At 33.5% G+C, this 25,526-nt stretch overlaps 1 protein-coding gene across 3 annotated transcripts in view; it reads left to right on the forward strand.

Moving 5' to 3' along the window:
- The window catches only part of LOC137396494 (putative leucine-rich repeat-containing protein DDB_G0290503), a 53,865-nt gene extending 33,215 nt beyond the window's left edge, over positions 1-20,650 (forward strand). For all 3 annotated transcript variants that reach the window (XM_068082791.1, XM_068082793.1, XM_068082792.1), the window contains 3 exons: positions 13,998-14,099; positions 17,000-17,044; positions 19,981-20,650. In XM_068082791.1, coding sequence (XP_067938892.1) covers positions 13,998-14,099; positions 17,000-17,044; positions 19,981-20,034 — 201 coding nt within the window. In that variant the 3' untranslated portion in view covers positions 20,035-20,650. The remainder of the gene's footprint in view (positions 1-13,997; positions 14,100-16,999; positions 17,045-19,980) is intronic.
- The last annotated feature ends 4,876 nt before the right edge of the window (positions 20,651-25,526 follow it).

A 25,526-nucleotide genomic window follows, 5' to 3' on the forward strand; every position in this document is an offset into this window, starting at 1 on the left:
CAACATAGTTCATGTAATGTACATGTAAGTCAGCATAGTTCATGTAATGTAAGTCAACATAGTTCATGTAATGTAAGTCAGCATAGTTCATGTAATGTAAGTCAACATAGTTCATGTAATGTAAGTCAGCATAGTTCATGTAATGTAAGTTAACATAGTTCATGTAATGTAAGTCAACATAGTTCATGTAATGTAAGTTAACATAGTTCATGTAATGTAAGTCAACATAGTTCATGTAATGTAAGTTAACATAGTTCATGTAATGTAAGTTAACATAGTTCATGTAATGTAAGTTAACATAGTTCATATAATGTAAGTCAACATAGTTCATGTACTGTAAGTTAACATAGTTCATGTAATGCAAGTCAACATAGTTCATGTAATGTAAGTCAGCATAGTTCATGTAATGTAAGTCAGCATAGTTCATGTAATGTAAGTCAGCATAGTTCATGTAATGTAAGTCAACATAGTTCATGTAATGTAAGTCAACATAGTTCATGTAATGTAAGTTAACATAGTTCATGTAATGTAAGTCAACATAGTTCATGTAATGTAAGTTAACATAGTTCATGTAATGTAAGTCAACATAGTTCATATAATGTAAGTCAACATAGTTCATGCAATGTAAGTTAACATAGTTCATGTAATGTAAGTCAACATAGTTCATATAATGTAAGTCAGCATAGTTCATATAATGTAAGTTAACATAGTTCATGTAATGTAAGTCAGCATAGTTCATATAATGTAAGTCAGCATAGTTCATATAATGTAAGTCAACATAGTTCATATAATGTAAGTCAGCATAGTTCATATAATGTAAGTTAACATAGTTCATGTAATGTAAGTCAACATAGTTCATATAATGTAAGTCAACATAGTTCATGTAATGTAAGTCAACATAGTTCATATAATGTAAGTCAACATAGTTCATGTAATGTAAGTTAACATAGTTCATGTAATGTAAGTCAACATAGTTCATATAATGTAAGTCAACATAGTTCATGCAATGTAAGTTAACATAGTTCATGTAATGTAAGTCAACATAGTTCATGTAATGTAAGTTAACATAGTTCATGTAATGTAAGTCAACATAGTTCATGTAATGTAAGTCAACATAGTTCATGTAATGTAAGTTAACATAGTTCATGTAATGTAAGTCAGCATAGTTCATATAATGTAAGTCAACATAGTTCATGTAATGTAAGTCAACATAGTTCATGTAATGTACATGTAAGTCAGCATAGTTCATGTAATGTAAGTCAACATAGTTCATGTAATGTAAGTCAGCATAGTTCATGTAATGTAAGTCAACATAGTTCATGTAATGTAAGTCAGCATAGTTCATGTAATGTAAGTCAGCATAGTTCATGTAATGTAAGTCAGCATAGTTCATGTAATGTAAGTCAGCATAGTTCATATAATGTACATGTAAGTCAACATAGTTCATGTAATGTAAGTTAACATAGTTCATGTAATGTAAGTCAACATAGTTCATGTAGTGTAAGTCAGCATAGTTCATGTAATGTAAGTCAGCATAGTTCATGTAATGTAAGTCAACATAGTTCATGTAATGTAAGTTAACATAGTTCGTGTAATGTAAGTCAACATAGTTCATGTAATGTAAGTTAACATAGTTCATGTAATGTAAGTCAGCATAGTTCATATAATGTAAGTCAACATAGTTCATGTAATGTAAGTCAACATAGTTCATGTAATGTACATGTAAGTCAGCATAGTTCATGTACTGTAAGTTAACATAGTTCATGTAATGCAAGTCAACATAGTTCATGTAATGTAAGTCAGCATAGTTCATGTAATGTAAGTCAGCATAGTTCATGTAATGTAAGTCAGCATAGTTCATGTAATGTAAGTCAACATAGTTCATGTAATGTAAGTCAACATAGTTCATGTAATGTAAGTTAACATAGTTCATGTAATGTAAGTCAACATAGTTCATGTAATGTAAGTCAGCATAGTTCATGTAATGTAAGTCAACATAGTTCATGTAATGTAAGTCAGCATAGTTCATGTAATGTAAGTCAACATAGTTCATGTAATGTAAGTCAGCATAGTTCATGTAATGTAAGTTAACATAGTTCATGTAATGTAAGTCAGCATAGTTCATATAATGTACATGTAAGTCAACATAGTTCATGTAATGTAAGTTAACATAGTTCATGTAATGTAAGTCAACATAGTTCATGTAGTGTAAGTCAGCATAGTTCATGTAATGTAAGTCAGCATAGTTCATGTAATGTAAGTCAACATAGTTCATGTAATGTAAGTTAACATAGTTCATGTAATGTAAGTCAACATAGTTCATGTAATGTAAGTTAACATAGTTCATGTAATGTAAGTCAGCATAGTTCATATAATGTAAGTCAACATAGTTCATGTAATGTAAGTCAACATAGTTCATGTAATGTACATGTAAGTCAGCATAGTTCATGTAATGTAAGTCAACATAGTTCGTGTAATGTAAGTCAGCATAGTTCATGTAATGTAAGTCAACATAGTTCATGTAATGTAAGTCAGCATAGTTCATGTAATGTAAGTCAACATAGTTCATGTAATGTAAGTCAGCATAGTTCATGTAATGTAAGTTAACATAGTTCATGTAATGTAAGTCAGCATAGTTCATATAATGTACATGTAAGTCAACATAGTTCATGTAATGTAAGTTAACATAGTTCATGTAATGTAAGTCAACATAGTTCATGTAGTGTAAGTCAGCATAGTTCATGTAATGTAAGTCAGCATAGTTCATGTAATGTAAGTCAACATAGTTCATGTAATGTAAGTCAGCATAGTTCATGTAATGTAAGTCAACATAGTTCATGTAATGTAAGTCAACATAGTTCATGTAATGTACATGTAAGTCAACATAGTTCATGTAATGTAAGTCAACATAGTTCATATAATGTAAGTCAACATAGTTCAAGTAATGTAAGTCCACATAGTTTGTGTAATGTATGTCAGCATAGTTCATGTAATGTAAGTCAACATAGTTCATGTAATGTAAGTCAACATAGTTCATGTAATGTAAGTCAGCATAGTTCATGTAATGTAAGTCAACATAGTTCATGTAATGTAAGTCAGCATAGTTCATGTAATGTAAGTTAACATAGTTCATGTAATGTAAGTCAGCATAGTTCATATAATGTAAGTCAGCATAGTTCATGTAATGTAAGTCAGCATAGTTCATATAATGTACATGTAAGTCAACATAGTTCATGTAATGTAAGTTAACATAGTTCATGTAATGTAAGTCAACATAGTTCATGTAGTGTAAGTCAGCATAGTTCATGTAATGTAAGTCAGCATAGTTCATATAATGTAAGTCAACATAGTTCATGTAATGTAAGTCAGCATAGTTCATGTAATGTAAGTCAACATAGTTCATGTAATGTAAGTCAACATAGTTCATGTAATGTACATGTAAGTCAACATAGTTCATGTAATGTAAGTCAACATAGTTCATATAATGTAAGTCAACATAGTTCAAGTAATGTAAGTCCACATAGTTTGTGTAATGTAAGTCAGCATAGTTCATGTAATGTAAGTTAACATAGTTCATGTAGTGTAAGTCAACATAGTTCATATAATGTAAGTCAACATAGTTCATGTAGTGTAAGTCAGCATAGTTCATGTAATGTAAGTTAACATAGTTCATGTAGTGTAAGTCAACATAGTTCATATAATGTAAGTCAACATAGTTCATGTAGTGTAAGTCAGCATAGTTCATGTAATGTAAGTCAACATAGTTCATATAATGTAAGTTAACATAGTTCATGTAATGTAAGTCAGCATAGTTCATATAATGTAAGTCAACATAGTTCATGTAATGTACATGTAAGTCAACATAGTTCATGTAATGTAAGTCAACATAGTTCATATAATGTAAGTCAACATAGTTCATGTAGTGTAAGTCAACATAGTTCATGTAATGTAAGTCAGCATAGTTCATGTAATGTAAGTCAACATAGTTCATGTAATGTAAGTCAGCATAGTTCATGTAATGTAAGTTAACATAGTTCATGTAATGTAAGTCAGCATAGTTCATATAATGTAAGTTAACATAGTTCATGTAATGTAAGTCAGCATAGTTCATATAATGTAAGTCAACATAGTTCATGTAATGTACATGTAAGTCAACATAGTTCATGTAATGTAAGTCAACATAGTTCATATAATGTAAGTCAACATAGTTCATGTAGTGTAAGTCAACATAGTTCATGTAATGTAAGTCAGCATAGTTCATGTAATGTAAGTCAACATAGTTCATGTAATGTAAGTCAGCATAGTTCATGTAATGTAAGTTAACATAGTTCATGTAATGTAAGTCAGCATAGTTCATATAATGTAAGTCAACATAGTTCATGTAATGTAAGTCAACATAGTTCATGTAATGTACATGTAAGTCAACATAGTTCATGTAATGTAAGTTAACATAGTTCATGTAATGTAAGTTAACATAGTTCATGTAATGTAAGTTAACATAGTTCATATAATGTAAGTCAACATAGTTCATGTAATGTAAGTCAGCATAGTTCATGTAATGTAAGTCAGCATAGTTCATGTAATGTAAGTTAACATAGTTCATATAATGTAAGTCAGCATAGTTCATGTAATGTAAGTCAGCATAGTTCATTTAATGTAAGTCAACTTAGTTCATGTAATGTAAGTCAGCATAGTTCATGTAATGTAAGTCAACATGGTTCATGTAATGTAAGTTAACATAGTTCATGTAATGTAAGTCAGCATAGTTCATGTAATGTAAGTCAGCATAGTTCATGTAATGTAAGTCAGCATAGTTCATGTAATGTAAGTCAGCATAGTTCATGTAATGTAAGTCAACATGGTTCATGTAATGTAAGTTAACATAGTTCATGTAATGTAAGTCAGCATAGTTCATGTAATGTAAGTCAACATAGTTCATGTAATGTAAGTCAACATAGTTCATATAATGTAAGTCAGCATAGTTCATGTAATGTAAGTCAGCATAGTTCATTTAATGTAAGTCAACTTAGTTCATGTAATGTAAGTCAACATAGTTCATGTAATGTAAGTCAACATAGTTCATGTAATGTACATGTAAGTCAACATAGTTCATGTAATGTAAGTTAACATAGTTCATGTAATGTAAGTTAACATAGTTCATGTAATGTAAGTTAACATAGTTCATATAATGTAAGTCAACATAGTTCATGTAATGTAAGTCAGCATAGTTCATGTAATGTAAGTCAGCATAGTTCATGTAATGTAAGTCAACATAGTTCATATAATGTAAGTCAACATAGTTCATATAATGTAAGTTAACATAGTTCATGTAATGTAAGTCAGCATAGTTCATATAATGTAAGTCAACATAGTTCATATAATGTAAGTCAACATAGTTCATATAATGTAAGTTAACATAGTTCATGTAATGTAAGTCAGCATAGTTCATATAATGTAAGTCAACTTAGTTCATGTAATGTAAGTCAACATAGTTCATGTAATGTAAGTCAACATAGTTCATGTAATGTACATGTAAGTCAACATAGTTCATGTAATGTAAGTTAACATAGTTCATGTAATGTAAGTCAACATAGTTCATGTAATGTAAGTTAACATAGTTCATGTAATGTAAGTTAACATAGTTCATGTAATGTAAGTCAACATAGTTCATGTAATGTAAGTCAGCATAGTTCATGTAATGTAAGTCAACATGGTTCATGTAATGTAAGTTAACATAGTTCATGTAATGTAAGTCAGCATAGTTCATGTAATGTAAGTCAACATAGTTCATGTAATGTAAGTCAACATAGTTCATATAATGTAAGTCAGCATAGTTCATGTAATGTAAGTCAGCATAGTTCATGTAATGTAAGTCAACATAGTTCAAGTAATGTAAGTCCACATAGTTCATATAATGTAAGTCAACATAGTTCATGTAATGTAAGTCAACTTAGTTCATGTAATGTAAGTCAACATAGTTCATATAATGTAAGTCAGCATAGTTCATGTAATGTAAGTTAACATAGTTCATGTAATGTAAGTTAACATAGTTCATGTAATGTAAGTCAGCATAGTTCATGTAATGTAAGTCAACATGGTTCATGTAATGTAAGTTAACATAGTTCATGTAATGTAAGTCAACATAGTTCATGTAATGTAAGTCAACATAGTTCATATAATGTAAGTCAGCATAGTTCATGTAATGTAAGTCAGCATAGTTCATGTAATGTAAGTTAACATAGTTCATATAATGTAAGTCAACATAGTTCATGTAATGTAAGTCAGCATAGTTCATGTAATGTAAGTCAGCATAGTTCATGTAATGTAAGTCAACATGGTTCATGTAATGTAAGTTAACATAGTTCATGTAATGTAAGTCAGCATAGTTCATGTAATGTAAGTTAACATAGTTCATATAATGTAAGTCAGCATAGTTCATGTAATGTAAGTTAACATAGTTCATGTAATGTAAGTTAACATAGTTCATATAATGTAAGTCAACATAGTTCAAGTAATGTAAGTCAACATAGTTCATGTAATGTAAGTCAGCATAGTTCATGTAATGTAAGTCAGCATAGTTCATGTAATGTAAGTCAACATAGTTCATTTAATGTAAGTCAGCATAGTTCATGTAATGTAAGTCAGCATAGTTCATGTAATGTAAGTTAACATAGTTCATGTAATGTAAGTCAGCATAGTTCATGTAATGTAAGTCAGCATAGTTCATGTAATGTAAGTCAACATAGTTCATTTAATGTAAGTCAGCATAGTTCATGTAATGTAAGTCAGCATAGTTCATGTAATGTAAGTCAACATGGTTCATGTAATGTAAGTTAACATAGTTCATGTAATGTAAGTCAGCATAGTTCATGTAATGTAAGTCAGCATAGTTCATGTAATGTAAGTCAACATGGTTCATGTAATGTAAGTCAACATAGTTCATGTAATGTAAGTCAGCATAGTTCATATAATGTAAGTCAACATAGTTCAAGTAATGTAAGTCAACATAGTTCATGTAATGTAAGTCAGCATAGTTCATGTAATGTAAGTCAACATAGTTCATTTAATGTAAGTCAGCATAGTTCATGTAATGTAAGTCAGCATAGTTCATGTAATGTAAGTCAACATGGTTCATGTAATGTAAGTCAACATAGTTCATGTAATGTAAGTCAACATAGTTCATATAATGTAAGTCAACATAGTTCAAGTAATGTAAGTCAACATAGTTCATGTAATGTAAGTCAGCATAGTTCATGTAATGTAAGTCAGCATAGTTCATGTAATGTAAGTCAACATAGTTCATTTAATGTAAGTCAGCATAGTTCATGTAATGTAAGTCAGCATAGTTCATGTAATGTAAGTTAACATAGTTCATGTAATGTAAGTCAGCATAGTTCATGTAATGTAAGTCAGCATAGTTCATGTAATGTAAGTCAACATAGTTCATTTAATGTAAGTCAGCATAGTTCATGTAATGTAAGTCAGCATAGTTCATGTAATGTAAGTCAACATGGTTCATGTAATGTAAGTTAACATAGTTCATGTAATGTAAGTCAGCATAGTTCATGTAATGTAAGTTAACATAGTTCATATAATGTAAGTCAGCATAGTTCATGTAATGTAAGTCAACATAGTTCATGTAATGTAAGTCAGCATAGTTCATGTAATGTAAGTTAACATAGTTCATATAATGTAAGTCAGCATAGTTCATGTAATGTAAGTCAACATAGTTCATGTAATGTAAGTCAACATAGTTCATGTAATGTAAGTTAACATAGTTCATATAATGTAAGTCAGCATAGTTCATGTAATGTAAGTCAACATAGTTCATGTAATGTAAGTCAACATAGTTCATGTAATGTAAGTCAACTTAGTTCATGTAATGTAAGTCAACATAGTTCATGTAATGTAAGTTAACATAGTTCATGTAATGTAAGTCAACATAGTTCATGTAATGTAAGTTAACATAGTTCATGTAATGTAAGTCAATATAGTTCATGTAATGTAAGTCAATATAGTTCATGTAATGTAAGTCAACATAGTTCATGTAATGTAAGTTAACATAGTTCATGTAATGTAAGTCAACATAGTTCATGTAATGTAAGTCAACATAGTTCATGTAATGTAAGTCAACATAGTTCATGTAATGTAAGTTAACATAGTTCATGTAATGTAAGTCAATATAGTTCATGTAATGTAAGTCAATATAGTTCATGTAATGTAAGTCAACATAGTTCATGTAATGTAAGTTAACATAGTTCATGTAATGTAAGTCAACATAGTTCATGTAATGTAAGTCAGCATAGTTCATGTAATGTAAGTTAACATAGTTCATGTAATGTAAGTTAACATAGTTCATGTAATGTAAGTCAACATAGTTCATGTAATGTAAGTTAACATAGTTCATGTAATGTAAGTCAGCATAGTTCATGTAATGTAAGTCAACATAGTTCATGTAATGTAAGTCAACATAGTTCATGTAATGTAAGTTAACATAGTTCATGTAATGTAAGTTAACATAGTTCATGTAATGTAAGTCAACATAGTTCATGTAATGTAAGTTAACATAGTTCATGTAATGTAAGTCAGCATAGTTCATGTAATGTAAGTTAACATAGTTCATGTAATGTAAGTCAGCATAGTTCATGTAATGTAAGTTAACATAGTTCATGTAATGTAAGTCAACATAGTTCATGTAATGTAAGTTAACATAGTTCATGTAATGTAAGTCAGCATAGTTCATGTAATGTAAGTTAACATAGTTCATATAATGTAAGTCAACATGGTTCATGTAATGTAAGTTAACATAGTTCATGTAATGTAAGTCAGCATAGTTCATGTAATGTAAGTCAGCATAGTTCATATAATGTAAGTTAACATAGTTCATGTAATGTAAGTCAACATAGTTCATATAATGTAAGTTAACATAGTTCATATAATGTAAGTCAGCATAGTTCATGTAATGTAATTCAACATAGTTCATATAATGTAAGTCAACATAGTTCATATAAGTCAACAAAGTGATGTAGTCATTTAATTTCCACTAGTAGTATTATTGCCTGTTCACATTTGTAATAAATATTTTTGTGAGTTTTTCTGTGCTCTCTATATTGGTCAGTCCCTGTTTTAACTGGCTCATCAGCTCATCAAAACTTTTGTGCTAAAATGTTGATTCGCAGATATAGTTATTCTCTTGAATGAAATGCAGAGAAAAATATGGTAACACGCTCAGCACCAATAACAATATTAATATGATCAACCTGCCTTTTTAAGTAACAGATCTTTGAGTTTATTCCGAATTTGACTCAAGGTAATGAAAAGTCCTGATAGGCATGTTTGTACTTGCCAAAAATATCAAAAACTCGAAGCTTCTATTTATGTACAGCAAAATATGATCAGCGACATGTGTATACTTATAACAGCCTCTTAAAAGTACCAAATGAAGTGTGGGTTAAAAATTTCTTGAAGTTTAAGCCTTTCAGAAGCAATGCTTTGAAAGCTGAACAACCGCTGTGATTTACCAGTAGGAAGTTGAGTTCAGAGAAGTTTTAACTGTTATCTAAGATATGACCTTAATGTAGCTTTCTACAATAATCTAATTCTATAAGCTACAATTTTACTTTTACAAGCCCAAAGCCGCGAGTTCAAATTCCCTTGAAACCAATCTTTTTTCTTTACCTTTGAGTGCGGGCTTCAGAAGGACAAACATGGCTCTTGTTATCATAAAGATTTAGAAGCGCTGGTTGGTTGCTAGTTTATGTAGTCGCAAACCTTCACAATCTCATAAATATCACTTTAACTGCTAAATGGGTAACCCTACCAACAAGCTGGCAAAAAGCTCCTTTTGTCCTAGCAAACATATTTACTGTTCAGGGCAATTATGATTCTGGCATCGCTGTCAAACTGCTGCCTGTCTATGAGGATTTTGATAGTACTGAGGCAGAACTTCGCAGTGAGCTCAGTCAAACTCAGCGTGAACTGGCTGAGGTTACTCGGCAGCTGAAGTCTGTCGGGTCACTAGTAAGAGCTATTTGCTGCCGGCTGTTTCATCAGTCATTCCTATCTGTTCACTCTCTGCTTGTTATACATTTCCTTGGCTTAAATTGGCTCAGCAATACCACATAAAATTCAGTTCTACATTTAAGCACTTTGTGTGATTCATGGCAAAATTTTCAGCCGGTATTAACAGCCAGAATGTTCTGTATGTTCGATAGTAAAACTAGACAGAAGAATTGCTAATGTAGCCAGTCAACACTGCTGTTACAGTTGGTTGCCCAATATAGCTAATGATATCTCACTGGATGTCGTCATAATAATTATAATTTATATTATAATTAATTATAATATAAATTATAATTTTTCATTTATTATTTCAAAATTTAAAGTCTTTTTTAATTGTTATCCAGTCTACTGTCTGTTCCATTACCATCTTGTAATTGTATGGTTGAATATTTCAGCTGTACAATTAATGTCACGTTCTCTTTTGGATGGCCGAGCAAGTACTATTGTGAATGAGGAGTTTTAGACTTTGTTCCTGAGAACTTGTATACCCTTTCTAGCACCCTTTTGGGACCGGTTGTATTAGGCATCATTATTCCTCAGATGCTGTCAATACGGCACTCTATTTAGTTGCATGACATAATACTAACATTGCCTGCGCTGTTCTTCAACTAACAACCAAGTGAAAGTATAAAATCAGCTGTTATGCACTTTCATTGGGTTGTTATGCAATTCCCATTTTTGCGGGTTCTTTTGCCATTATCCAGATAATTAATAAGACATCCCGATAATTATAGATAAACTCACAGAAAATTTCTTGTAGATTTTATCAGAAAGTCGCAGTATTTTTCTATTATTTACGATTGTCTTTGATGTATGAGGTGATCTGACTGCCAGGATGTTTCAAGATCAAAATCGGCAAAAGTTTATCACAGTTAAAACGCTCAGAAAAAAATACGTGCGAAATGATGTCACTAGTTGTTATCGTTGTAATAGTTGATATCGGCTATTGTGTTCGTGTTACAGTATTACGATTCCGATTCTGTCGATTCTTCTCTATTCTGTCGCTACTCTATTCTATTTATGTCTATAGTTTGCAACAATAGACATAATCGCACTTTCGCTTGATCTGAGTGTTTAATTGCAATCGAGTTTGATCAATTCTAATCTTGAACCAATCTGGCAGTCAGATCACCTCAAACATGAAAAACAATCATAAATGATCAGAAAATACTGATACTTCCTGCTCAAATCTACTAAATATTTAGTGCAAGTTCATCTCCAATAAGACATTCTCATAATTAAGGCATTTATGGTTCTAATAACTTTTACTGATTGTGGAGGAAGGCTACAGCTTACACCAACCCCTCATAATTTAGATGCTCGCAGGTTCTGCTTGGTTCCTTTTTTCTTCCTCATCTGCTCTACTTTTTATGGACCAGCGTTATCTGAATACTAAAGCTTTTTTATGAACCTCCATTATCTGAATACTATAGCTTTTTATGAAACTCTATTATCTGAATACTACAGTTTTTTATGAACCTCCATTATCTGAATACTAAAGCTTTTTTATGGACCATCGTATCTGAATTCTAGAGCTTTTATGTACCACCGTTATGTGAATACTAGCTTTTTTATGCATATAGTTAATCAGAAATGACAGGTTTTATGTAAATAATTTATATCTTCATGAACTGGTTAATCCAGATAATATAACAAATATGCAATGCGTTGTTGTGGCAAATGAGTTCAACTAGTGTTCATCACTTATGCTTGCTATTAATAATTAAGGTCTTTCAGGAGGTAATAAGGATTTATTATTTATCATGTTTCAGGTTGCCTAAATTTAATTATAACTAGCAGAAATATTCAAAATGGCGCATTTTGTTTGTATGTTGAAATCACTGTTTTCGTGACGCGGATGATGCGGGTTTGGAGTTGTGGGCACATTGACTTATCATGTGATAAGTATTTTAATGGACATTTGTTAGTTGTTCACTAACGCAGGTGCTTTATTAAAAAGATAATGATTTCTACGCCAGAGGTCATAGTGGCGCATTCAGAACTGCTCAATTTGCAAAAAGAACAACTGAAGTGTGAAACATGTTTAAAATGGAATAGCGACATTGTCTTGCGCATCATTCGTAAGTGCTGTTTTTAACTTTCGCAAACAAGAAAACATTCGGTAAAAATTTGCGATTAACAAGACTCGTTTAACTTGAGTATTTTTGCTGTTTCCATCTTGCGGATGACGACAAACTTGCAGATTACCTGCATCATAGAAATAGTGATAGTGTACAGCGTAGTTGTTAGTTCGGGAAAAATCGGGTTAATACATCTATTAATAGATGTATTAATACATCTATTAATACATCTATTATGAATAGCGCTTTTTGAGCACTTCCATAAAATATGTAGGTAATACTTTTAAAAAATCATATCTGAAAAAGCTGCACAACCAAACAAATTAATGTGGGGTCAAAAGTTCATATTCAGTCGCAGCAGTCTCTTCCAGAACAATCTATAGTTAATCAACTTTTGTGTGTGCTAATGGCTGCCTATTGTTTGCATTTCTCCATAGAACTTCTCTAGGGCTATTGAATAAGAAACAAATAACAAAACCTTTTCTTTTTCAAGTCACTGAATTGAGTTGTGTTAGCCACCCCTGAGTGGACTAAGGGCTGGCTAACACTCCTCTTGTATGGGGGGGCCACTAACATGCTTAGTAGGTGCTAATGGACTCCTGCCATACGACATTAATTCGTTCCAAAGTTGGCATCATAAGACGAAAATGTAGTATAGAAACTCATAGTAATTATCTAATGCAAAACACCTCCTGTTAAAAATCATCAAAATTTTATATACGCAATGTACATAGTAACTAGATAGTAGACTAAGCTTAGTAACTATAGCTACTTACAATAACTTTAGTGTGTGGTTATGATTTGCTTATGGTTATGATTATGGTTCCTACTTCTTCCTTTAACGTCGTTATCAATCTTAGGACCCATGGCTAACAAATTAAAGTTATTTTTGTAGTTCTATAGTTATATACATATAATGAATAAAATTTTATAGTAAATATTATATTATAGACTAAAATGCACAAAAAGCTTTCGCTTACTTTTCACTAATTTTTGTTTCACTCACATAAGAAACACGAAGAATGCTGAACTGAGAGGGAGAGCAAGCGTCGTATCTCTTTCCGGTGTTGTGGGAAGTATTTTGGTGAATAGCACATTAGTATCTTCATGATGCCGACGTATTCAGCGCACCTTCCACCAAATCTGCATTTCGAGAGACATGTTTTTTGATGCCATATGGTGAAAAAATGCCTTAATCACGGTACGAAAAAACACCCTGTTCCACATCGTAAGGCGTAAAAACTATAAAATAGGAATGCCGTAACCCTGAGGTGCACTGTATAGGAATATCTCGGAATATCTATTGACGCATCTCGTTTGTACAACTAATGATAGTATCAGTTGATGTTGACCATGTTATAGGGTTTGCTAACCAGCTAAAACAACCACAAATAAAAATAAGCTTTCAGTCACAGTATTTCCATATTTCGAACGGGTTCGGAGTTGCCCGCTGGCAACGCACCCTACTGTTTCAACGATTCGTGGTCGCACTATATAGATCTTTCAAGACTCACGATGTATCACAGCAAATGCCTTTGCACCAATTTAGCGAAACGAAATGGTATCAAATGCATTCAGATTTTAACATTTCCCATGATTCAGAGTGGAAGCAACTCCGAACCTATTCAAAGCATAGAAACACAGTGAATCGCAAAATAGTTTTTGTGATTTGCTTTTGATCTATTGATTCTGATCAACCATATGAGCAGTTAAGATCCTGTCTCAGGTCGATAAGCACTATTACTCTGTTAAATGAGTCCCTGCCTACCATTAGATGTTTTTAGCAGGCAATGTTTCATTGTAAAAGTGTTCAAGCTTATCGGATTTGCATTTACCCACCGTCATGCATTGCAGGATACAAAACTTTCGGAACTTTCAAAGAAAGTGGAAGAAAAAGATGCATATATTTGCCAACTTGAAGAAGCACTAGACAGAGTTAAAACAGAGACAGGACAGGTGAGCCCGCTATACAACCTCCTTCGTACCCAGAAAATGCTTCACTCTTCCATTCATTCAAATGTTTCCATTCCACTCATACAATAAGTAGCAGCCATGGCCTAGTGGTCTATAGCACATGACCTTCAATTCAGGAGTTCAACTCCCAAGGAAGGCCACTAGTGGTGGCAGGAATGACATTCAACCCTAAATTTCTCTTTGCACCTGAGCATGTCTCTAGTCGTAAGGGTTCCCTAGCCACTTGACTCAGGCATGTCCAGCATAGATCATGCAGCAATTGTTTATGCAATAATGTATTGAAAACATGAACACGCGCATGCTCACAAAAAATGAACTTTGCATCCAAGTTTTTAAAAAGTGCTGTGGTCATATTTACACTGGTCAAAAGGTGTAATATCATAGTTAATAGAATAGTGACATCACGTGTATAGGTGATGCAGCGGCCCTACGAAAGAGAGAAATGTTTCATCGTAATAATGCTCATTTGCACTTTGGTTGCACTGAACATTCAATCACGTCCAAGATTGTCATTTCAAGATTGAATTTCAAGGTCATTTTCAACTATCCTGTACTATGTACAAACTAAAATGTATTGATGTTGATGCGCTTAACATTTTAAAAATGCCACAACTGGATTCGATACAAAAATCATTAGCCAGTCAGACACAAGCTATGCTGAAGCATTCGGAAAAAACCCCGGGATGTTGCTCCTCAGGCTAGTGCCATGATTATAATTTTACATAGTAGCAGTCTCGGTTTTAGTGAATTCTCAGGTATGCTGCCGGCTGCCGGTGATGACTAGTTCAGTCCTTACCCTCAACATATGTGTGACAGGATCAAGCTCATATGTCAATTCTTTCGTATCTCAAACCAGTTTTTATTATATAAAATAAATGAATACAAATTGATTCGTTCCCACCTTCTGAAAAAACAATTAAAATCAAGTTATCACAATATAAAACATTTTTTAATTGTTCTAGTTTACCACCCACGAAGTAACACATACTCATCTAATGGTTTTGGTCTGCAATAAAATATAACATTGCTATGTACAGTGCTGCATGGAGTTCCTACCTTTGAGATAGACGTAGCGGCTAACAGCGGTGTGAAAGAATCTTGACCACTACATGTTTTGTACTCTAAACTTTATAGCGTAACATAAACTGTAAATTTAACATTAAAAACTTAGCATACTTGAAGATAAGTTTCAACATTACACTAAACTTGGTTCTAATTTGATTGTTTTACTTTTTATTTTTACCCCCCTGGCTTTTTTGAGTCGCTTTCACCTTCACTTTAGCCGACCTTTTTGAGTCGCTTTCACCTTCACTTTAGTCGACCTTTTTGAAACTTTTTCAAACTGATCAACAAGAATGTTCAAGCGATGTTGTTTTTGTAAGCGACCTCACACACTCGGCCACCTAGTGGACGCATCGAGAGCCATTTTGTATGTTCGTATCTCAAACTTATTTCGTGTATCTCAAGGCAAAAATTTGCTTGGAATTTTCTCGTCTCCAAAATTTGTCACTTTGGAACACTTTTATGTCGAGGTATGTCTATAGTTTTTGCAGATGATGATACGTGTCATCTGACTCTTTCACATGTAACTATTGTTCTTCTCACCAAGGCACTAGGGTAACTTTGTGTTGGTTTGGAAGCTTCTAGAAATCTGTGCTACTCTAGTCTTTTCACCAATGGCAGGTTCAAATGAAGCCGTGGGATTTGATAGCCCCTCCGCCTTTATTGGTGAATTGCTCTCAGCTGTTGCTTAACACCTTTCTTGCGTAGTCTGTGCTCTTGCTTGAGAGTTTATCTTACTTAAACCCCATTTCCTATTCACCTTGACCTTCTTCCTCTGCCTGTATTTCCTTTATCATCCTTTATAACCTACATTTTTCTCTACGCCTACATTCCCCGGCGTAACCATTACTTCATTCAGAACATCTCCGTCACAGCCCACATTTTTGTGATAGCCTATGCTCCTTTGATAAGATAAATTGCTTCCATAGTTTGCATCTAGATTTGCACTATTGTGAAGAGAGTTTTTTTTTGGAAACATCCATTGATTACATCTGTTTCTATTCAGATAAAACTAACTTGATTTCTTCTTGCATTCAGCTGTTGATATCTCTATTAGCGCTATTATCAGTAGGATGAAAAACTACTTGAAGAAATTCTTGTGCTCTCCTTAAATCGCATGGCTCCCTAGCAGGCCTAACATTATGTTTTCAATAATCTATAATCTCTATCATTACTACATGTACTTGGTTTCCAACCATCTTGAAATATCTCTTAAGAGTAACCCACTTCTCGTTCATATGAACTTGTCATCACTAAAATGCAACCTTCTGTGACATGACATGTGGCATAAAACGTGACAAGACACATAGTATGACTTTGTAAAGTCAAAGCCTAATCACACAGACTTGACCTTAATTAAACCTTTACCAAAATATAGCCATGTCTATAATAGGCATATGGAAAAACGTTAAAGAATGATTGGAAAAATCTCAATTTAATTATGCCTTTCTTACAATTTTGACAAACTTATGTATAGACCTATCAATTAATTTCTTTCGGTGTCAATTGGTCAACTTGGTTTAGTAATTAGGCATTTGGAGTTGTCACTCTCTGTCAGACTAGCCTCGTTGCTTGCACTTTCCAATATAAGCAGTGGTTTTACTAATTGTACAAACTATTTTAAATATAATGTATAGAGGTTTTTCACAGCTGGTCAGGTTAGCACCTCATTTTTCTTTTAAAATTTAAAGATCTTCCTACAACCTTTCGTTTGGTATTTACCTCGCTTCAATCGAGCAGGGTAGGATAATTCCACAGGCTTCAATAGTTCGATTACCATGAATGAGCGGTACGCATTTGGGTTGTTTTTACTTTTACAGGAACGATCAGTATCCGAGAGTACACTCAGCGAGCAGCCAGATGAGGTATGTGTATTCAGATTGCTTTTTCTAGTAATATCTGTTGACATGGTCTAATGATGATAAGGCAGAAGCACAATATCCCATGAAAGCCTTGTCAGCCATTTTTATTTTTATTATGGTTTTAATATGAATTATAAACAATTCTTAACAGTTTTTTTGCAGTCTTTTTTAAGTTTATTTTATTTTGAAGATCTTTGAGCAAACACCAACCTTTTCATGGGAGAAATTGAGTGATAAATGAATGTGAACAAGAAGACCAAAGATCATTATTGCTTATTTAGAATAAAGTAAAACATAGGAAGTAGGAAATGGGAAAAACACTATCAATTTTTCGTCAATGAAAGTCATGTTGAAATTTGAAATAGTCTAAAAATATGATTAATCAAAATGAGAATAATTGAACTTATGCCATAATAAGTAAGAAATGAGAACAAATCATTCTTTTTTCGGCAATGAATGATACGCTAAAATCTGAAACGGCCAGTTTAAACATGTTATATAATGATGTAATATATGATAGTGTGTCTCTATCATAGCGTAGAATATGCGATAGCTTGATTAATTGAAATAGTCTATACCTTTTAATCCAGCCGAGACCTTAAAATTTGTAATATCTGTTAATCGGCAGACGAACATGTCACTAACATTGAAATGTTAAGGCAATATGGCAATATGGGGGGGTTTTGACAATATATTCTCTCACATCAGTAGCAGTAAGTACAAGTAAGAGTACGTACGAGTAAGTAAAAGTAGAGCTACGTACGAGCAAGTAAGAGTTAAGTTGCAGTCATACTGAGCAGCAGGTTTCAGTAGAATTATTATGATAGGAAGAAAGCTAACTAATTCCAAGATTTATTTCATATTTTAAAACCATCATATGTTGGATCAAGTATTTCTATAAGAATACACAGTACTTGGTTTAAATTGTTTCCCAGTTCAATATTCACAATGGCTTTTTAATAAACACTGCAGATAGTTTAACAGCATTTAAAAACAAATTCGTTATATAAAAATATGGAGGAAACTAAATTAATAAAGTATAATTATTAATAACTAAAGGTTTAATTATATTGTTATTTGGCTGTAGAAACGAACTGAAATGTAGGCTCACTAATGAGCAGGTTCCTTGATACGCCGTACAACTTGCTCTCAGGCCTGGTAAAGTTGAAAACAGCTTATCTCAACTATTTGAAAGATTTTTTAACTTTTTCCTCTCACTTACCAAGCTGCTACACGTCTAAAAATTTGTAAGGTGAAAATTGTTAATTGTTGGAAATTACTTTGGGAGTCAAATGGGAATCAACTAGAGTCAACGCGGCTCAAGTGTATAGAAAAGTTTTCTCTCTGTTGCATGTCTCTCTCATTACATTTGCTGCAGCCTTTTCTTCTGGAAGAGAAAGCTTTCTGTCAGCAGTGTCTGCTCTCGCAGCCTCGACGCCTCTCGCAGCAACTTGTGAGTTCGCCGTCCCCGCTGCACCCTGCTGGCTCTTTGCTGGTTTTACATATGCTCCTGTCCCACTCGCTCGCAGTTGTCACTGCGACATCTATGGCCATGTCATTATCAACACCCTTTTACACTTGCAGTTCTTATGGTCTTATGTGTCAGTGTCCGTCATGTCACTTGTATACAAGTGTCATTATGGCGTGTCTGAAGGGCATGTCTCATCGTCATATTATTTTCAGTCTGTTGATGGACCAATTATGATCAACTATTTCATCTTTCTCTTTGCTTTCTATGACTTTCCTTTCAATCTGATTTATTTCGTTCTCAATTTTTTTCATTTTCACGTTTTTATCTAATTTTGCATGCCCTCCTTTCTATTATTTTCCTGTTAGTCTATCTAGCTGTTACCAAAGTTCACAAAAATTTTTAAAATCTTGGTTTTGATAGAAAATATATAAAGATTAAAATATTGCAATCAAAAGCTCCAACTCTTTTTTTTACACTATGCATAGTATTTTAGCATGTACTAATACTAATAACAGTATATTTTTCTTTGTAAATAGTATTGCAGTGTTAGGATACGGCCACACATGCTGAAAGTTTCGACCAAAATTACAAAATACAGGAAAATATTCGAAAATACGAAAAATATTGGCTCAAACCTCACAAAATTGTCAAAGCTGGGCATGCACATCAAAATCATAACGAACCATTTTTAATTGACTGAACAAATTGTTAGCGAGCTGCAATTTTAGCAGCATTCGCGGACTATACCAATCGCGGACTATACCAATCGCGGACTATACCAATCGCGAAAGCTGCTGCGATTGCGAATCATTTGTTCAGCCAATTGAAATTTTGGTGTGCATGCACAGTTTTGATTATGCTGTGAGTTTTGCTCGATTATTTTTATGTTTCCAAACATTTTCGTATATTTCGTGATTTCAGCAAAAACATTCGACGCTTGTGACCTTTAGCCCATTTAAGTTGGAGTATGTTGAGTGGACAACTACAAACTAGTTTCATTTGGTATAGGAGACAGGATGATGTACTGAATTTCATGCGTACCCAAATCTAAAAGCTTGAAATCAATGTTGCCAAAAGCTATCACTCAAGTTTTAACACTGATTCTATTGAATAATTCAACAAATCGGAGTGAGCACAGGCTAAATCTAATTTCTGTACGGTTATACAAGTTATGAGAGAGTTTCTCTCCGTATGTATCAATACGCATGTGTATTAGTTGGTATCTTAGAAAGGGAGTTTTACATCATTACAAGTTCTGGGAACCATAAAATAACAAGAATTACTAAATAGTAGACCATAATTATAATCCTTGGCACTAATGTTTGGAGTTGTGCTCTATATTAATAGCCTACAATGTGGAAACAACTTTTCACTTCGTTCTCATCACAAAATATTTCTTTAAAGATCACGTGAGTAGACAAAATGTTGCATTGATTATTATCATACACAGTTTGCTGATCTATTGCAGGCGATGCGGCTGGCAAACAGTGGTTCCCTTCGAGACTTCAGCTCCACAGTCTGAGCAAATCATCTCTGTCTACCCTTTCGGTACCTCCTCGCTTGCGTCGGAGTTTTTCATTTCATACAGTTACATTTGTGTCCAATCTACTCTGTTAACCTCCACCTCCACAAAATCTTAATACAAAGCTAGATTTTGTATGTGATCAGCATATATTAGTGCATAATATTTTAGCTTATTTGATGTCCTTTTCATCTGACATTCTCCTCTCAAACTTGCTTTCATTTTTCACAAATATCTAAGCTGTTGGTAGTATTCACTGCTTACTACTCGTTGTATATTCAAATGCCTTAAATTCATTCTTGTCAGTGAGCGTTATATAACTGTGCAAACATCCTGTCAAATTATTTATGTCTAATTATGCGTATTTAATTAATTTTTTATGCTTTTAGCTGACTTTAGCTTGCTTGCTAATCATTTATTTGGAGTATAGAGCATATGTTTATACTAGCTTTGGTGTTGTCATAAAATAGTGTACCTATGACTAAGCATTGTAATGTAAGCTTTAATTTATGAGATGGACAATGTTGTAAATAGATTCACAGGACATACTGTTCATTATGTGCCAGGATTCGATTGAATATTCATATGATTTGCAATAATACATGATGATTCCACACCTTTGTTGGCTAGTTGATCTTGAGTTGTCTTAACAAGTTTGGGCTACCTCTGAATATAAAACCCACTAGTTTGTCATTTAGCAATATAGTTGACAAAGGTACAAGACAGGAAGTCAATCTTTGCTGTAATAGGATCTGTGTCTGGCTATCCATTGTCACGTTGGGAAGAGATTCCTTACAGTAGGATTTTAGCTTGGTTGACTGATACTACCATATGAGCCAATCAACTTCCTTGCTACATCTATATATAGTAGATATATAGATATTATTATATATCTCGTTTGTTTGTCTGTCTGAGTGTCCAATTATGCAAACAGTCATTTATCCAATACACTACGCTGTCCAGCTGGTTATACAATAGAATAAATTAGGCTCATACTTATTACCATAGATATATAAAGGTTTATATATCTATGCTTATTACACATGCCAATCTTTCAAGTCTTCCCACTAACACTGCAGCTAGCGTTATGCGTAAAGCCATACCAGAAAAAAGATGCGTGCCTGTATGTGAAGAAAAATGCTTAAACTCACATGGCCAACGAGACTATTGCAATCTGGCACTGCCGCTGGTACAGTATGTATTACACAGAACTAAAGACGGGCTACATAGAAATAATTAAACGCCATCATTTAAATGTTAGAATGGTAAACATTGGTTATGTTGACTGGAAATAGATTTCCTGTGCAAATACTTTTTTATTACTTGTGCAACGTGGGCATTCATCTCGTCTATAAATAAAAGCGGAGTAAAACTATCAAATGCTCCTAGCACACAGGGTGGACAAGTATTACCCAGATGTGTCAAACATTTTGTACGATGTATGAATAATGCTTTGCATAAAATTCGTTTTTTATTTCTAATGATACAAGTCAAAAGCAAACAAGCAAGCTTATTGAAGAATTTATCAACAGTGGATATTTCAACTAACAAGCAATAAGGGAGAGTCAGACTTGAAACAAATCTCAACCGTAGCTTCTGCTCCAATCATCAGTTCCATGCTGATGAAACAATTGCCCACTCTGTTGTTTTTTATAAAGAAACAAATCTCTGGCAGCCAACATTCATTGACAGATAAGACATCGCCTTTGAATCTCTTACTATATAGCGATTGGCAAAGACAAAATGTATACTGCACATAGATGCCCGGTGGTCGGCAGCAGACCTAGAGGCCAAATAATTGCATGACTGGCAGCAGTTTGAAAAAAACACAACCAGTTTTCAACTCTTGACAAAACAACTAACGTTGACCACACAAGTTATTGAACACCAAGATTAGAATTACAATGCTCTTGTTTATGAATAAACATAAGAGATGATACATATAAATAAAAATACATCTTAACACAATCACCTCATCTCACTCTACAAACTGATATAGGTCAGAGATCACTCATAGTTCTCTCTAGTTTATAATTTTAAATTACTCACCATTCTTATTAAGCGCTCATAAATGTGATGAGTGCTGACTTGAAAGATGCAATAAACATAAAACATTAATAAATTCTCAAATGATTTAAATATAATTACATATGTATGCTTGAGAACATATCTCAAGGAAGTAAACAGAACTGTAGCCTTTATGGTTTTGGAAGGTCGATTTTGCCATTTTGGTAGCGTGAGAAAAATTCTCAAATATCAGAACTATATATTTACCAAAACATACATTTAAATCGAACTTCCTTCTCGACCAACTAGAGTCTCAATTTTCAAAAGACTAAATACCCAGAATGCAATAGTTGAACACTGGTAGTAAATGCTTCTGTCATAATTTTATAATGGAAATTAGTGAGTTTTGATCCCCCAATCAGCGTTTAGTCATAGAGCCGACAACGGTCTTATATGGCGCAGAGTTTTGGACAAGCTCAAGTAAAGAAATTACATACAAGACATTAAATTTTGAAGGGCGTTATATCCATCGAGTAGCAAGAAAAAACACAAACAGAAATCTTAAAACGAACAGGCCTACCATTCATGGCTGACATCCTTATTAGAAAAAATCTGAGATTTTGGGTCATGTACACAGAATGGAATGAGACTGGCTTCCACATCAACTATTATACTTACAACTATGTGATGGTAAGTAAAATCAAGGAAGGCCTAAACTGCTACAAAGATGTAGCTAGGAGGAATTTAAAATGGAGGCAGATCAATACAGATGGCAGACAACTGCTTGTAGTCGTCGAGCTGATTGGAGATCTGCTACCATACACCGTAGAGTCTTAGTCACATCGACTGACGAGGAGAGAGTCATTGAGTAAAGATGGCTGATCAGCTTTCTTTACCCTCCGCGTCGATACTTGGAATCAGCAGGGTAACTAGTTTTAACTAGTTTCATGTCCTTTAACAGAACTTCACAGTTGCTTCAGCTCTGAGCTTCTGATTACCTATGCTAAATATACCGTACAAGAGAGCAACAAAGTCTCCCATCATACTCTCACCTTATTTTTACATCTTTTTGTCTAGCAAGTTTATTTGTGCTGACATGATGACAACTAGAATATAAAGTAAAACAATTGATGCAGTCTTTTCTGTTGCTTGGCATACACTATTATTATATATTAATCATATTTAACCTATATGGGCAGAACTTCGAGTTATCCTCATTAACTTTAACAAGGGTAGTAAAATCTCAATACTTAATTCTAGTGTATATAATAACTGTGTTAAATGAGGAGTTTTAGTAAAATTGTTTGTCCTTGCCTAATTGAAACATTCAAAGATTTTTCTGCTTCAGCTTAACATTAAGCATTTTTGATTTTACAAAAAAAAGAATAAGATCTGGAATTTGTGGTAAATTAGCAAGAGCTAGGTCTTTACCAGTTAGTGTTTTCAGCTAAATAACAGATCAGTGATTGAATGGTTCATCTGCCCAGGGCTGATACTCTGAAAGAAACACCCACCTGGATAGGCCCAGCCTTGGATATTGTACCCCCAATCACCTGCTTGGTCAATTGGAATTTGGATAATGTACCCCCAATCACCTGGTTGGTCAATTTGAAATACATCCCCTATACACTGGGAGTTCCCTAGAGAGCGCCCAGGTTCCAGGCTGCGCTAAACATCTAATATGATTCATGATTCATGTAGGCTACTAATAAAGCAGAAACAAGCTACAAACAAAATTCCCAATTTTATTTAATTACGCTTTTATTTCGGATTTTTTGTTGGTTTAGTATTGTGTCAAGGGAGAAATTATTTAAATAATTTAATTTATTATATTTATTTAAAATTTATTATAATAATGAATATAAAAAGTAAGCTAATAATAATAATTTGATATTTAAATAATAATATGAAATGTATCGTTTTTGTGAGTTTCCTTTGAGTGAAATACTACAATGGTTCTATGGTTCTATGTGTAATGGTTAGCCTCTGGACCTTGAGTTCAATTTCTCCCAAGACAAATTTTGACCGCAGACAAAGTGGCACTTCTGCCCCAGAAAATCAGACCGTTGCTATAAAGCAAAATTGAAATACCAACTCAATCAATGGAGATGGGCACTACTATAGTTATCCTTGCAATTTGTTTTGACAGTAAGGCGTTGCTGTATCGATGAGCCCAAGTATCAAGTATTATTGAGATTATGAGGCCTACTATCTCTTGTAGGCAACTCTCTGCAGGTAAATATTTTATAATTGACAATAACACGCCAGTGGTTTGTTTCTAAGTGTCTGCAAACTCTATTTTCCTCCAAAGGTCAAAATAACAATTATTCTGTCAAGGCTTACTAGCTCAAGCAAAAATAACAATATGCTTAGCCCTATTTGTTATGGCCTTAAACGAGTACGTATCTGTTAGTCGTGGTAGCAGTAGCTCTTACTGTAAACAGGGGCGGCTGAGTTAGCTCTCTTCTCTCAGGGCTTTATGGCTTCCTGGCTTACCACCTCTTTCTGGGTGAATCCTGTTTGTTGAGTCTATCCTCGGCGAGCTGGTTGCTGCTGGCTCCTTGGCTATCTTGGGCTTATGTTAATCCTCCTATCTTGGCTCTTCCTTGCAGCGCTCCTTTGCCGTCTGGCTCGCTGCCAGCTTCTCCTTTGCGGCTCCCCTTTGCCGTCTGGCTCGCTGCCAGCTTCTCCTGCTCTTCCCTTGATTTTGCCTCTCTTTTATACTTGTCCTTGAGCCATTGTCGAATGTCATTGGTTGGTTGTGTTTTACTTGCGGTCTTTGCGTAAGCTTTTGTGTAATTTCTATTTCAGATTCCTTGCGGTGAGCTAAAATTCCTTACTGTGGTTGGGATTCCATGACGACAAGCGAATGAGAAGTGAAAAATATTCTAAGTCCGGTAACAAATTGTACAAAACTGGCCATAACTCAAAAACTAACAATGGCAGCATTTTAAAATTAATTTTACAGTAATCCTCGTTCTAAGACGCTACTAGCTAGCTAATTTGTATGAAGCAAGAGAAACTATTATCATATTATGCCATTCTTTTTACAACCATTTCGTCAATATTTTCTCATAAAATACAATATCTGAGTTAATGAATAATTATGCTATATTTTTCTACTGCTCTACAATACAACATTTTCTAGACTATAATGATGTTATAAGCTATAACTAAATATACTAAATAAAGTGTTGTAAATGATTCTTTCACTGATGGCTGGTTGCTGATCTGGTGCATGCCGGCTGCTTCTTCGCTCCAACAAGTCATAAATTTGGCTGGCTCCTGTAATATTGGCGATATACCTCCATTTTTGCCTGATACTCTGTAGAGTTGTTTGCTTCGCTGAATATCCATTAATAATTGTTGTAACCAGTTAGTCTCTTTCATATTAAGTGGTGTTGATCAATAATAATCGTGATTTAGCAACAATTTTATGCTGTTTTTCATTCATTAAGCTTTTCATTATAATGATCAGACAACTC

This window comes from Watersipora subatra, chromosome 5, assembly GCF_963576615.1.
Source record: "Watersipora subatra chromosome 5, tzWatSuba1.1, whole genome shotgun sequence".
Taxonomy (NCBI): domain Eukaryota; kingdom Metazoa; phylum Bryozoa; class Gymnolaemata; order Cheilostomatida; family Watersiporidae; genus Watersipora; species Watersipora subatra.